The sequence below is a fragment of the Uranotaenia lowii genome, chromosome 2 (assembly GCF_029784155.1).
Source record: "Uranotaenia lowii strain MFRU-FL chromosome 2, ASM2978415v1, whole genome shotgun sequence".
Lineage (NCBI taxonomy): Eukaryota > Metazoa > Arthropoda > Insecta > Diptera > Culicidae > Uranotaenia > Uranotaenia lowii.
In genome coordinates, this window is record NC_073692.1 from 385,272,745 (window position 1) to 385,288,454 (window position 15,710).

General features: G+C 40.3%; 1 protein-coding gene across 7 annotated transcripts in view; it reads right to left on the minus strand.

The window, feature by feature from the left end:
* Positions 1-15,710, minus strand: part of LOC129744250 (D-beta-hydroxybutyrate dehydrogenase, mitochondrial) — a 307,586-nt gene that overhangs the window by 41,009 nt on the left and 250,867 nt on the right. For all 7 annotated transcript variants that reach the window (XM_055736674.1, XM_055736681.1, XM_055736677.1 and 4 more), the window contains exon 4: positions 1,268-1,471. In XM_055736674.1, the coding sequence (XP_055592649.1) occupies positions 1,268-1,471 (204 nt within the window). The remainder of the gene's footprint in view (positions 1-1,267; positions 1,472-15,710) is intronic.

Genomic DNA, 15,710 nt, shown 5'->3' on the forward strand with positions numbered 1-15,710 from the left:
TATATGCTACAACACATTTAGTTAGCTAGTTTTGAACTAAAAATGAACATTCATAAGAGTTCTTGGACTTGCTGTTTATTGCAAGCTTCTATTTAAAGAAAAATACGTTAGGAAGTTGAAAATGTAAGCATTTTTGAATATCCACCTAAAATACCGATTTTCATACCGATTTTTAGGATTTACATACCGATAAAAGATTTTTTTGGGTTTTAAAATACCGATAGAAATGTGGCATCACTGCACATAACATTAAAATTTGTATTCACTCGTCAGTGGTCGCCAAGTACGGTTGCTTTGGACTATTCGTTGAATGGTCTCTTGGCAGAATGGTCGCTAGCTCGTTCGACTGACCCCCCTTTACACTTACGAACATTCGATCTATTAGCTATTAGGCTTAACATCTATTCGGTCTAGCATGCATGCGACCTAACGATTATCCGGCCTAGCGACCATTCGGCCAAACAGTCTTGGGCTGGATTCAGCCAAGTGGCCTCTTTGGCTTGTTGACCCGTTCGGCCTATCGTCTATCGGCCGAATGATCAACGGCCGTTTCTGCCTAACGACTTTCAGCCGTTTGCAATTTCTTTCCGTTTCACCTGTTAACAATTCCTTTTCAAACTTTGCTGTTTTGCATCTTCTGGGTGCACTAGAGCACAGAACTTTGGGTTCCATAAAAATTTCACTACGGTTCGTTCAAACGTAATAACGTGCTTCAAGGGATGCATTTTTGCAAACTTTACCCGCTAGAAAACCTGCAATTTCTATTGTACTTACACTAGTTGCACAGCAGTAACAGAATGGTTGCTGGCCCTTCATTGTGCAAAGAACTGTGTGCAAACTTTGGCACCAAAGCGATGTGCAGGACTTCCAAGGCTACGTGGGACTTTTCCTTATTTTTTTTACTTTTCCTCTTTCAATTCAATAGAGAGACCCTTTCCCCCACAGCAGATTATTACCCAATTGTTGCTTGTTGCAAAAGTTACGCGGAAAAAAAGTTCAAAAAGTAAAAGCTGAATGCACACAAAACAAAACTTTCTAGCCGAAGCACCAGTCAGTTCTCACCAAAGTTTCGGCGCACTAATAATTATATCACGAAGCCCGTAGCCCAAATGGCCACTAACAACAGGAGCAGAGAGTTCTACAACAACTAACTGGCGAAATGAAAGTTCCATTTCGTGTTTTGCTCGTTTTTTTGGTTAATTAGTAAGTTTTCCAAGGATTTTTTGCCATCGTCATCATTTGTTGGTTGTTACCTAGATGGACTCACCTGAACCTCGGACGTCACGTCCAGCTGGATGGCATTCAAACGGCCCGATGATGAGGCCTTCAAGGGGGCGGCGTCGTCGCTTTCCTCAAGATTCTTGAAGGCAGCAAACACGGTAAAGCCAAGATCGTCCAGCTTTTTCGCCAGGAAACGCGCCAACGGGGATTCGCAGCCAGTAATCAGCACACCTTTTCCGATTGGAGAAACCTGAACAAAATAAGAGATCGAAATTCAATAAAAAATAAGATTCACTCTTACCCAAATATCTCAGAATCAATAAATCAACAAAGCTGGATTTTATGAAAATTTTGACAATTTTGGCAATTTTGACAATTTCGACAATTTTGACAATTTTGACAATTTTGACAATTTTGACAATTTTGACAATTTTGACAATTTTGACAATTTTGACAATTTTGACAATTTTGACAATTTTGACAATTTTGACAATTTTGACAATTTTGACAATTTTGACAATTTTGACAATTTTGACAATTTTGACAATTTTGACAATTTTGACAATTTTGACAATTTTGACAATTTTGACAATTTTGACAATTTTGACAATTTTGACAATTTTGACAATTTTGACAATTTTGACAATTTTGACAATTTTGACAATTTTGACAATTTTGACAATTTTGACAATTTTGACAATTTTGACAATTTTGACAATTTTGACAATTTTGACAATTTTGACAATTTTGACAATTTTGACAATTTTGACAATTTTGACAATTTTGACAATTTTGACATTTTTGACAATTTTGACAATTTTGAAAATTTTGACAATTATGACAATATTGACAATTTTGAAAATTTTGATAATTATGACAATTTTGACAATTTTGACCATTTTGACCATTTTGACAATTTTGACAATTTTGACAATTTTGACAATTTTGACAATTTTGACAATTTTGACAATTTTGACAATTTTGACAATTTTGACAATTTTGACAATTTTGTCAATTTTGTCACTTTTGACAATTTTGACAATTTTAACAATTTTGAAAATTTTGACAGTTTCTTAAATTTTTAAATTTGTATACAATTTTCACAATTTTTACACGTTCTGAAAAAATTCTGGCAACCTTATATTGCAGTGACTTCACTTAAAAATCAGATTAATGATCATCTATTCCACCACTGAAACCTGCGTGAAATCTTTCATTTCATTTTTTTTTCAATGTTTTTAGAAAAAAAAATTTACTCGGATGGTCAGACCTTATTAACGTACCTATTTGACAAAATTCATGTATCTTGAAGTTATTTTATAAATTTGTGGGCGCTTGTTATGATTAATTCATCTGATTAAAAAAAACAGATTATTACTGTTAGAGAAAATTTAATTTTTCCATTGTGAAACGTCGAAATGTTGGGAACAGAGGCTGCAAATCAAGTTACTGTTCTTATTAATCCTTGCGTTATGCTGTAAAAATTCGGATGTAAGCTCCCTTATTGGTTAATCTGTTTATAGCCTTTCGCATCTCATATCTTTAAGACATCGCCGTTACACTTGTCAATTAAAAATTCATGCTCCTCACTTAGGGCCAAACGGATTTGGGCTTTCACTTTTGATTAATCAATTTTCCCCAAAACAAGATACAAGTTGAGCCATCTTCCAATCCAATCCGCCATCCGAAAACCTCCCACCTCAATCCAATTAATTATTTCCCTCTTCCCTGGGTTTCCGAGTTTGGATTGGTAGTTGATATTTTGTATTGTAGCTGCTCCCCGATGTTGCTCTTGATGCTATTTTGGCTGCCGTTGACGGCTTATTTAATGCCCCATTGGTGAAAGGCATGCGGCAGAAAGCATGAATTAAACATTTTCCCATTCTTTACGCCAAATCAGAACCACGGTTCTTCGCCCTTCCCCTTGAAAATGTTGGTTTGGTGGTTTGTTTTCTGATTTTCGGTGTTCTCTTGTGATGGAGATGATGAAGTTGGAGGGTGGCTCCAACTAACGAAGCTGGTGGGCGGTCGCAAAAATGTTCTTCTGCCGTGGGGCTGCGTGGGGGTCACCGAGAGATGGCTAGGGCGTTGCTCGCTCAATTTTTGGGGCCCCGAGGGGAGTGTGCCCCACAAAATTTGGTATGCTAATCAACACGCCTTCTTTCAGTTAAAGTTCAAAGCGAGCGCTATCCATTTCGCGTGTAAGATTCGGCTCCTGGCTGGGGTGGAAATTATCGGATACCCAAAAACGAACAGTTTTGTGAGAAAATCGTTTCAATGTTTGGAGGTATGCAAATGTTTCGATTAAGTTGAATTGTCTTGCAAGTGGGGGAGGTTCTTGTAAAATTAACTTCTTACATCGGTAATTATTTGAATTAGGATTTATGAAAATATATCTAAAAGCTAGGGTTTGAAGTTAAACATCAATAATGGTTCAAACATTCACTTTTATTCAACAAAGAATTATGATTTCAAAATTCATTTGAACCAGATAACCCTGAATATAATTCGATTTTTATGAGTCCCACTGAGAGTTTTTGGTTTGGTCTTCAAAAACTATAATTCAGAAATACTAAAAAAGTTTAGTAATATCACAATGCAACTTATTTATTTTAAATGATTCTTTAAATCAACTCAATCTTTGCTGATAAATTGATATTTAGTTTTTTCAATCGGGATGGTCAAAACGCAATCTTTTTTTACCGTCTCCATTTTCTAACACCAATAAAATTTTAATAACTTTTATTCTATACATAATTAAAATAAGGTTTTTTGCTATCATCGATTTTATTTATTCTTTTTAAAATGAATTAATTTTGAAAAATAGTTTTAATTATATTAGGTATAATAATTTCCAATCAAAGATGATTTCATCTTATTTAGTGAAAGTTGATTTATAAATTGGTATTTTTTAGATCTGATGCTTTGTTTGTGTTTTTGTAAGTTTCGTAAGTTCTTTCATTATGCGAAAATATCTGTTTCATTTTTATGGATTCTCCATGCTCTCCCTCTTCCATAGTGGAAAGGCTTACGAACTATCATAAAAACATTGATTAATGTTATAAGTTGACTCAAAAAGAAAACAGAAGAACATTGTTTGAATCTAAATAATGTCACATGCCACATATGGCTCCATTTGATTGACAAATTTTTAAGTTATACCAAATGAAATATGAATAAAAACTTTTCTCCTGCTATCAGATAATGCGGTGAGTTGCTAAAGTTTTCCCAAAAAGATTTAAATAAAATAAGAAAAGAGGATCAAGTACCCCTCCAAGTTCTCCTCTACTATTGAAATTTCCGTTGGTTTATGAATTCTGCACCCTTTTCCCTCCCTATGTTTGAAAATAAAATCTAAAAAAAACTGTAGTTGCTTAAATTGAACCAATCGACAGTACAGAGTTTCTTTATTTTATTTCCATCCTAATTACTGGGTAAGACTTGAAATTTGTATTGAAACATCTTCAACTGATTTGACCGAAATTTTATCATCTCCTGAATTCAGCATATCATTTTCCAAATAATCATTCTCAAATTTTTATTAAAACGATCTCATAGTTGAGTTGCTAATATCATTGAGTGGTTCTATTTATATGAATATTTCTATGTTTTAATTATATAATTATATTAGTTTATATGAATTATTTCTATGTTTATATGAATATTTCTATGTTTTAATCTTTTTTTTCCAGATTCAATTCATTGAGATTTTCAAGTCTTGTGTTGTTTCTTCAGTTACTGATGTTCAGTCTCATGGTTTTTCTGATGTTTGAGAACTTAGAATCATTGTTTAAGGTACTAAACTCATTTGAATTTTTTATCAGACTTTTGTCAATGATAATGGATTCTGTGTTTCAAACATTTAATCTCTATTCTGATTTTTTTAAATCGATCATTGTTGTAATTTTACCTCTTTGGCTTGGAGGGCATTTTGTTTTTTTTTCTGAGTTTTGTATTCTTTGTTTCAAATCTTCATTATGCTTCCCAACTCTCATTAGGCTAATATTCCTCTATGAAGCACAAACCAGACGATCAATAATGACATGAACATCAGTATTATAAAATTAGGATTAAATTTTGCATTTTGCTGCTTAAATCAGGGCTTTCATTTTTAAGAAATTTTCAAACTCTGATTAATAAACAATTTTTATTTGAAGATACTAGAAACTATCTTCTACGTAGATTACATGGCTACTTGAAGACAGTATACTGAACCCACCTCCACTTCATTTTACACGTTTAAAATGTTTTCCATTATCTGGGATAGCATTTGAAAAAAAAAACCGAATTATTGAGGACCACCGAGAAAAATTACCCCGGGCTTCCGATCTGGCCCTGCGGATGAGTAATTCTTCTATTCATACACTTATTTAAAAGCAATTTCATTTGAGAATATGAAAATGACCGACAGTTAATCGAGGGCTGACGACCTTTAATAATTGATCAGTGGCTTCTGTAGGGATGAGATGAAGGATATGAAGAAAAGAAATCAAATTTAATAAAAAATAAATTAAATTAATTGTTGTATTCGGCAACACTGAAGATAAATAAAATAAAATAAATTTCATTGGCAACGTTTACTATTTTGGCAACACTAGGCAAACAAACAAATCAAAGTGAGTCATTGATCTATTCTTGTGAGCGACAGACGTGTTTAAGTGAATCTCTGAATTGAAATTCGTAAAATCACGACAGCTTCCTGAGCCGATGTCCGTGAGTTCGAGCCCAAGTGTAAACATCGATTACAGTAGTACTGGAGAAGTTTTTCGAACACTGTCCGCCAATTGCATCGTTGATATAAGTCGCGAGAAACATTAAGAGGGTAAAACGACTATAATCGAAACAAAAAAAAACTTTTTGATCAGATATTACTTAATTTTGAATGTTTTTATTAAAATCTCTATTCCTAATAGAATAGCCAGACCCTTTATTTCACTTTGTAGATATAAATTTCAAGAAACGCAACCAACACTGTTTGAAAAGTTGTCTCAAAAATTGAAAACCAAAATATAACACCAACTACCAGTAGTTAGTTAAGAACCCAATATTTTCATAGCTTTCTGCAGTGTGTTGCTGTTTTCATCTGCGCTCTTTCCGGTCTGGGAAATCCCACTCAATTGGGAGGAAGAATTTGGATGGTCGGTATGGCGGAAGGCGGTCGATCCACAAAAACAACCAAAATTTGACGTGGTAATACCGCTGATTAGCAGTTTTCCGGCACGTCATACTTCTTCTCGGTTTAGCGGGTCCTGCTGGAGGAAGCTTTGAGGGTGTTGGGGCATGTCTCGAATGGCGAGAAAAGAGGTTTATGGAAACGTAAGAGTTTGTTTCTAGCTCATTCTTTTGGCTGGTTAGTCAAATGTGAAGGCGGGAAATTTACATCTCCTGTTGATGAATCAGTGTGCTGCTCACTGTGCCGGGCAAATGTCGAGAACTTTTCCTATAATTTTTCCGTTTATAAATTTCTGAAAATTCTTTGATTGCAGCAAGACGGGGGCAAAAGTTTATCTTCGGGGTATTTAGATGTTTGACATCGAATAGATTTGTGTTTCAGCAACTCCTTTCGAATGGAAATTTTGCTGTCAAGATCAACTTTTCGGGACAAGCTAGAGCCGGCTAGAATCCGATGGCGAATGTGAGATGCCGGTGTGGCCGATGACGTCAATGAGATCTGAGAAAATTTGGCAGTTTTTTTTCTTGTTCTGTTCTGGGGAACTTTTGAATCGGAAAATAATCTTCTGGAGAAAGCCCTTGGGCGTTGAGTAGTATACACACCTCTTGAAACCCGACAAGAAGAATAAAACGAAACTTAAGCGAAAACGTTGTTGGAGAGCAAGCAGCAGAAGCCAGCAAAAAAGAAAAAAAAAATTATTTCCCGGGTCCCGCCACGTTTAACGTTTGACTATTCCGGGCACGCAGTAATGACTCGAGAGGTTATTTTCGATCCAAACACGCAAACGACTTCTAAATTTGGTTCTGAGACGAGACCAAGATCCAGCAGAAGCAGACAAATGAATAGAAACTTCCAACTTCGTCCAGTATGAGACTCCAAAAGAGGACCAAAGGAAGTGCCAAATGTGTAGCAAATCCTCATCTAAGATGATAATTGATTTATTAGATGAACTCCCCGGGAAATGGCCAGTTCGTGACCAGGACCATGGCATGGCAGTTGTTCTGCACAACACATGGAGGACCTAGACTGGAATGAAATGACCGGAAAAGTTGACCTTATCATCACGTGGGACGAAAATAGAAAACCGAGGCCCAGCTAATCTTGGTTGGTGAGAATGAAATTTTATTTCCCTTGACTTGTCCTGGCCTTTATCCTAGTTGGACACTGAACAAGGACGACGTTCATATGTGGGACGTAGGTGTATGCGTTAGTTAGTTGGTTGATCTTCAATTGATAAAATTTGTATTCTGAAAGCGAAGAATTTGAATTTGAGATCTAGCTCCGAATGTTAGAAACTCTTTGCATTTGATAAAAGGAGAATATTGGAAATACAAAGCTACTAAAGTAACAAATATTTTCACTTCTTAGTTCCTCTATCGCTATCCATATCGAATCTTATACCTAACTCCACGTTGCAAAGGACCGAGTAACCTTAACTACTCAACCAAGGTGAAAATGTGTTACAAGTTCAGGCTTGACACGTACAGCAGTGATGGTGGTAGACCACTTTACAGAGGAAAAGATTCACATATTGAATCAAACGTTGTGGAATTTCAAGTAGAACATCCGTCGGGGTTTTACGAGGAAACAGCTAAGATAAGCACTTTGACCGGGAGACAAATTTGGCTACTTTTGGCTGTGGGGTAGCGGCATTAGAATACTACCCCGGGGTCGCTGACCCATGTCGTAAGAGGCGACTAAATGCAGCAAAACTCCCCCCTGACCTACGCAACGAACTCGGATTATGCACCCGGAACAAATCGGAATCATCCCCTCTTCCAACGATAACATATGCAACGGAAATGGATTATGCAAACGGAACTGATAGAAACCCCTCTTATTAAGACACATGCTACGGAAATGGACTATGCAAACGGAATCAACGAAACCCCCCTACGGATGAAGACATACGCAACGAACTCGGACTTTTCTAACGGAACCTATTGGATACAACGACCCAAGATTACCCAAAGTGTGCCGCTCATGGGGGCGTGAAAACGCCTCTATGCGAAAGACCGTGCTGATGAGGTGGAAGGCTGGCGGGTCGAAAATGTGTCAGTCGCAAACGGTAGCCTGTGGGGCACCAGGATGCACCCCACAGTAATGAAGTCCTTGCTGCGCTAAAGCAGGGCACTGGCGCAGTGGACCGTATATTTCCCTAGCTACTCGTGGGACTAAGCATGAACATAAACAACAACACTAAAAACAGAAAGAACGTCGAGACAACTGATGTTAGCTCGGACGAAGGAGGAGAAAGCAGAAGAACTCAGACGGAGGTCTTTGCTAAGAGAGGACTCCTTAGGTCTCCTCTACTGAGCAAAGTAGTAAAGGAGCTAGGAAAGGAGATTGACAGGGAAGTTGCCAAGGAAGCGGAAAGAAGCCCGGTCGCGGATGGGTCCACTGAAAACCTCAGCAGTTCCCAGCAAGAGGAGCAGGTCCCAATCGCAGGAAGAGGTGCACCAAGGGGCATCAAAAAGTGTGGCCTTTTGGAGGCAGCCGACATGGTCGACAAGATGCAGGAGTTTGTGCGAAGCACCAACAACGTGCACACGCACATCAAGACCTGGGTGCCGAATTTGATGGTGCTCCTGCAGAGTGCCGTCAAGGAACGAAAGGAGTTGGTGCGGAAGGCCGAGGCTGCAGAGAAGGACCTGGAGGAAGCAAAATTGGTTGCTTCTCAAGGACTTTCGAAGGAGTCCAAGCCAAGAAAAACCGCAAAAAGAGACCGCGACTCCCCCGTCGTGAACGATTCCTCCAAAAAAGGAGGGGCACGGATTATGAGGATGCCGACGGTGAAAGCAGTGCTGGAGGCTGGCGAATGGTTCGCAATAGGAAGGAGAACGTAAAAAGAAAGGTCGTTATGAAACCAGAACCACCCTCAAAACCCAAACCTCAACGGGTGATGTCCAGGGGTGATGCGCTTATCGTGGAAGCGAAAGAAGGCACAACGTATGCGGACTTGTTCCGGAAGTTACGCGCAGAGCCAAAGTTATCTGCTCTTGGCGAGAGCGTCACCAAGACAAGACGCACCCAAAAAGGCGAACTGCTCTTCGAGCTAAAAAAAGACCCGGCGGTAAAAAGCGCCGACTTCAAGGAGCTTGTCGAAAGCACCCTAGGCGATGAAGCGACTGTCCGAGCGCTATCACAGATCGCGTCCATTGAATGTAAGGACCTTGATGAGTTTACCACTGCAGAAGAGCTCGAGAAAGCTCTCTCCAGCATACCTGGCATGAGCAACGAATCGGTAGCTATAAAATTAAGAAAGGCGTACGGTGGAATGCAGATTGCAACGATTCGCCTCTCACCAACAGCGGCCAACACGCTACTGACGGTAGGAAGTGTAAGAGTAGGGTGGTCAATAGGGCATTTTAGAACCGCACCCAGGATACCGAAGCAGATGCAACGCTGCTTCAACTGCTGGGATTTTGGTCATCTATCCCGAAGCTGCAACGGACCCGACCGGTCACGATGCTGTCGAAGATGCGGTGAAGAGGGACACTTCTCTCGAGAATGCAAAAAACAGCCGAAATGTATGCTATGCAAGCAGGAGGATGGAAATGTCCACGAAACTGGTGGCTTGGAATGTCCGGTATATATAAAGGTAAAGGCAAGCCAGTAAAACTGGAAATAATCCAGCTAAACCTCAAACATAGCGAGATTGCACAGCTTCTGCTGGAGCAAACGGTAGGCGAAAAGAAGTGTGATGTGGCGCTTTTATCGGAACCATACAGAATCCCGTCTGGAAACGGTAATTGGGCAGCGGACAGGTCTGGCTTAGCTGCTGTCTACGCCACGGGACGTTTTCCTATCCAGGAGATAGTGGTAGATTCTCGGGACGGATTCGTGATTGCCAAAATTAACGGCATCTTTTTCTGTAGCTGCTACGCTCCACCAAGATGGACGATCGGGGAGTTCAACACAATGTTGGATGAACTCACTCATGAACTGGCAGGAAAGGCCCCTGTTGTAATAGGAGGAGACTTCAACGCCTGGGCGGTAAACTGGGGTAGTAGGTGCAACAACCCTAGGGGCCACAGTCTACTAGAGTCCTTCGCAAGACTGGAAGTTGAGCTGTGCAACACTGGATCCATCAGCACCTATCGCAAGCATGGATTACCAGACAGAACGTCAGTGATCGATATCACCTTTGCGAGTCCATCATTAAAAACTGATATGAATTGGAGAGTGTGTGACGATTATACCCACAGCGATCACCAGGCGATACGCTATAGCGTAGGAAACCGAAATCCGGTGGCAGTAAGGCAGCTGCCAGTGCACGAGCGGAGATGGAAGACTAAAGTGTTCGACAAGGAAGTGTGCACCGAAGCTGTATACATGCAGGACTCATCCCGAAGCTGTATACATGCTGAGCAGCTGACGAAAATGATGGTAGCGGTGTGCAACATGACCATGCCCAGAAGAAATACACCGAAGTGGTGGCGACGACCGGCTTACTGGTGGACTTCAGAAATAGCTGAGCTTCGTACTAGCTGTCTAAAAGCGAGACGACGAGCTCAACGGGCGAGAAATGAAGCCGACAGAGAAACGAGAGGTGCCGTTTACCGAGCAGCCAGGGTGGCACTTAAGCGAGCTATTAAAACAAGTAAAGAAAACTGCTACAGAGCGCTATGCCAGAGCGTAGATGATAACCCATGGGGCCAAGCTTATAGAGTTGCACTGGCGAGATTCGGTGGCCGACCGAAAAGTGTCCGGAAAAACTGAGAGAGATCGTTGCACATCTTTTCCCGCAGCATGGCCCGACGCAGTGGCCACTTACCCCGTACGACGCGGGTGCCCACGACATCGAGCCAGTAACGAACGAAGAACTCGTGGCTATCGCTAAGAAACTTGCGGTGAATAAGGCCCCTGGTCCGGACGGAATCCCAAATGCAGTGCTGAAGGTGGCGGTACAGACCATTCCGGATACCTTCAGAGTGGTGCTACAAAAGTGTCTCGACGAGGGATCTTTTCCCAATTCGTGGAAAACGGCGAAGTTGGTGCTACTACCGAAACCCGGGAAACCCCCAGGGCATCCATCATCATATAGACCCATTTGTCTGCTGGACACCCTTGGTAAGCTACTGGAGAGGATAATATTAAACAGACTTATTATCTACACAGAAGGCGGAAGTGGACTGTCGGACAGACAGTTCGGTTTTCGGAAAGGGAGATCTACGGTGGACGCCATCCGTATGGTGACAGAGTACGCGAAGCGCGCATATAAAAAGAAGCGAACAGGTGTTCGTCACTGCGCAATTGTGACGATCGACGTTAAGAATGCCTTCAACAATGCCAGCTGGGAAGCGATTGCCAAAGCGCTTCACAGGATGCTTGTTCCCAATACTCTCTGCAGGATAGTAGGAAGCTTCTTCGAAAATCGAATCCTGACGTACGAAACCGAAACTGGGATACGATCTACTGCCCTAACAGCGGGTGTTCCACAGGGTTCCATACTCGGACCTGTGCTTTGGAATGCCATGTATAATGAGGTGTTAACGCTGAAACTACCAGCAGGCGTGCAGATAGTCGGATTTGCTGACGATATCGTGCTCATGATTACCGGCGAAACAATCGAGGAGGTAGAAGACCTTGCAACGGTGTCCGTAGAAAGGGTTGGCATCTGGATGCAGGGAGTTAAGCTTCAGATAGCTCACCATAAAACTGAAGTTCTGCTCGTGACCAATAACGCACATGGAGATTACTGTTGGAGGGCACACGACATCTTCGAAACAGCAGCTGAAATACCTTGGAGTAATGGTCGATCATCGCTTAAGTTTTGGTGCGCATGTCAAATACTGTTGCGAAAGTGCATCGAAAGTCATAGATTCATTGGCCTGGATTATGCCGAACTGCCATGGTCCAAAGAGTAGCAAGAGACGTCTCCTTGCGAGCGTAGCACTGTCGAAACTACGATACGGAGGAGCGGCCTGGAGCTCCGCGATAGAGGTAGAGCGCAACAGATCCAAATTACGGAGCACACATCGGTTGATAGCCATGCGAGTTTCCTGTGCGTACAGGACCATATCAGCAGATGCAGCTTTTGTCATCGCGGGCATGGTTCCCATCGACATAACTCTGGCGAAGGATATGGAATGTTACAAAGCAAGAGCTGTTAGAGGAGTGCGTAAAATTTAACGAGCAGCGTCAATGCTCAAGTGGCAGGAGCAATGGGACGCATCGAACAACGCAAGATGGACGCATAGGCTAATCCCGAGACTTTCAGACTGGGTAAATCGGAAGTATGGAGAGGTCAACTTCTACCTGACGCAGTTCCTTTCGGGTCATGGGTGCTTTAAGCAATACCTTCATCGGTTTAAGCTTATCAGCTCGCCTTATTGCCCGGAATGCGTAGAGACGGAGGAATCGGCAGAACATGCTATCTTTGTCTGCCCCAGGTTCAATTCAAGGCGTCAACAACTTCAAAATTTGAACGCTGAAAACATAGTGAGTGAAATGTGTCGCGACGAACAGTCTGGCGTGCTATAGTCGACGAAATCTCGCAAATCATGCGCGATCTGATAAGGATCAGGAAAGATGGTGAACGGAGAGAGCGAGATAGTCAACCAAATTTGACAAGCTAATGAAAGGTCTTGGGCCTCGTATGACACTTCAATTCAAAAGCAACGCGATCTTAGGGCGCGGTATAACCCTAATCTGGACTCATACGTGTGGTGGGACTTAAAAGGTCTCACGTACTCAGCTACGATCTTTCCTGCAGCAAAAGGAAGCGGAGATACCATTCGGGGTGGTCGTGTCGGGATTCTAGCTTGGTAGTTTCTCAATCGGCCATGCCTTGGTGGTTAGAAATCCTGCGGAAGTGGTTGCTGTGACGGGCGCGAGTTACTTTGAAAGCGTTACCTAACCGGCACACGTTTCGAGGTCCCCGGGATAGTGGATGCTGTGACGGGCGTGAGTTATTATGAAAGCGTTACCTAACCGGCACACGTTTCGGGGTCTTCCGTAACAGTCTGAAGTTGACGATAGAGGAAAAGGAGAAGGAGGAAAAAGGATAAAGCAGAACGATGATCCAGGAGAAATTGAGGAAAAATTGAGAAAGAGGAAAAGGGTGAGATGTATAAGTGCATGAGCACAGCCTACCCCTTGATGTAGTATCATAGGGTGAAACCAAGGGGCACATCTGGCACACGAAGCCCAAGGTGGTTTTAGTGGGACGAACCCACACACGGCAGCAAACACCCGGCTGTTATGGTTTGAAGTCAAATTTCCAACTTGTAAAAAAAAAAAACCTAACTATGAAAATCTTCCATTTATTGATAAATCAAATGTTGAAAGGACATTTTATCTCTGTGTGCAGTGTTGCAGTTTATTTGAAAAGATCTTTGAAAACAGTATTTGATTATTCGGTCATAGACACTAGGATCAATAGATAGAAAATATTATAAACAGACCCAAAACAGTTTTTCAAAACTATCAATCGGATTTCTATCTGATGTCTGTATGGGAAAGTCGGGTAAGACGGACACAGTGGGTAAAACGGATACTTTCAATATTTCTTAAATTAAAATGTTTGGAACTAATCTAATGAGTAATGATAGGAATACTTCTGCCTAAGTGTACAAACGTTTTCGAGACCCTTTGTTTATTTATATCAAAATAGTAAACCAAACAAACAAATAAAAAAATTGAGAATCCATTATTTGATGTAATTTTGTCTACTCAGAATTCAACCATTTTCAAAGGTGGAGTGTTATTTAGGGTTCTCTTAACCATATGGAGGAAAATGAGCGGATTTCAGTCGAAGGGTAACAAACGTTTTGAAAAAAAATGTTGCTTGGGCGGGTAAGACGGACACCTAAAGGTCGGGTAAAACGGACACATGAGTTACTCCAGGTATTTCAAATTTTTCATCGTTTTGATCATTCATATGCTTTCAAAAGAGCATGGCAGAAGCAATTTTCGGTAGAAAAGCACTCATCATCACAAACAGGCCATAAAAACTATAAAAACAAGATCCCCGGTTAAAAAAGCGCCTATAAAATACGGAATTCAAAAACCACACTGTTTCGCTCTAGTCTTTGATCAGTTGATTCTATTTATATTCAAAAACGTTCTCAAATATTTAACTCACAAAAATTTGTACTTTTATAGCAAATTTTTCCGGAAAAGTATTTTTTCTAAGCGGTGTCCGTTTTATTCGACCATTTTTGAAAAGTGTAGTTTGCAAGCAATTTTTAGATAGCTATAGAAACAGTCTTGGAGAAAAGCGCACCAATAGATTGAAAACTAAATTGGGAGATTTTTTTCAAGCACAAATATTTTTTATTATAACCAATGTGGTACAGAACATCAATCTAGCGGAACTAAATTAAAAGCGCCCAGGGATGAAAAGATGGATTTTTGGTGTCTCTGGCAACATTGTTCAGTGTTATAAGGCGAACATTTTCATTTAAAAAATTAAGTCGAGGGGTCCATCGATAGTGAGATAAAAATGCTAACGTTTTTGTTAAGCATTTTAGGGGTTTGACTTCTTCCACAAAGTTGTTTATCTCAACAAAATACACAATTTTGTTGAATACTTCAAAACTCTACAATATTATTCTTAGGAAATATAATAACATTAAAAAAATACCTTAGTAATACAGTTTTTTTTTAAATATGGAACGTTGTACCTACGTAAGACAAAACGAGTTGCAGTCTTCGAAACAAAGTTGAAACAAGCCAAGATCTACAATTGCCCACTATATTATGATGTGTTTTGAAATAGCTGAAGCGCTGTAGGAAGCATTTAGTTGAATTTATAATCAAATTTCAACGGAATGTTTATCGAAATGCACAGATTTTAACAACATTTGTCTTTGTTTTTGGTATTTAGAGGAATCAGTTCCGTATAAAGTTAGCGTGGGACTCGTAGCGATTTTAATGAATGAATGCAACTCGTTTTTGTAGAGAATATTAATGGTACATGATAATCAATATAATGATGTAGGTACAGTTTATAAGATACTTCTGTAGAAAATATCGAAACTGCATATAAATATGAATATTAAATCAACCGTGACACACTGTGATAATGAATGAATGACACCGTTCAGATAAAAGGTCTCGACCATGATGAATCTAGATATGGTGGTCTCACATGCCAAATAGCACGTTCAGCCATATTGAGAAAAGTTTTGACAGCTGGCTGAAGTGTTTACGAAAAAGGGGGTCCAGGGATGCCAGGTGTTTGAGATACAAAATCAAAGAAAAAAAGTCTTTGTATGTCTGTGCATGTCGTAGACCAAAGATCAAAACATTTAAAATTAAGTTGGGTTTTAGTTTATTTCTTTAATTACAATACACTTTGCACTTATCG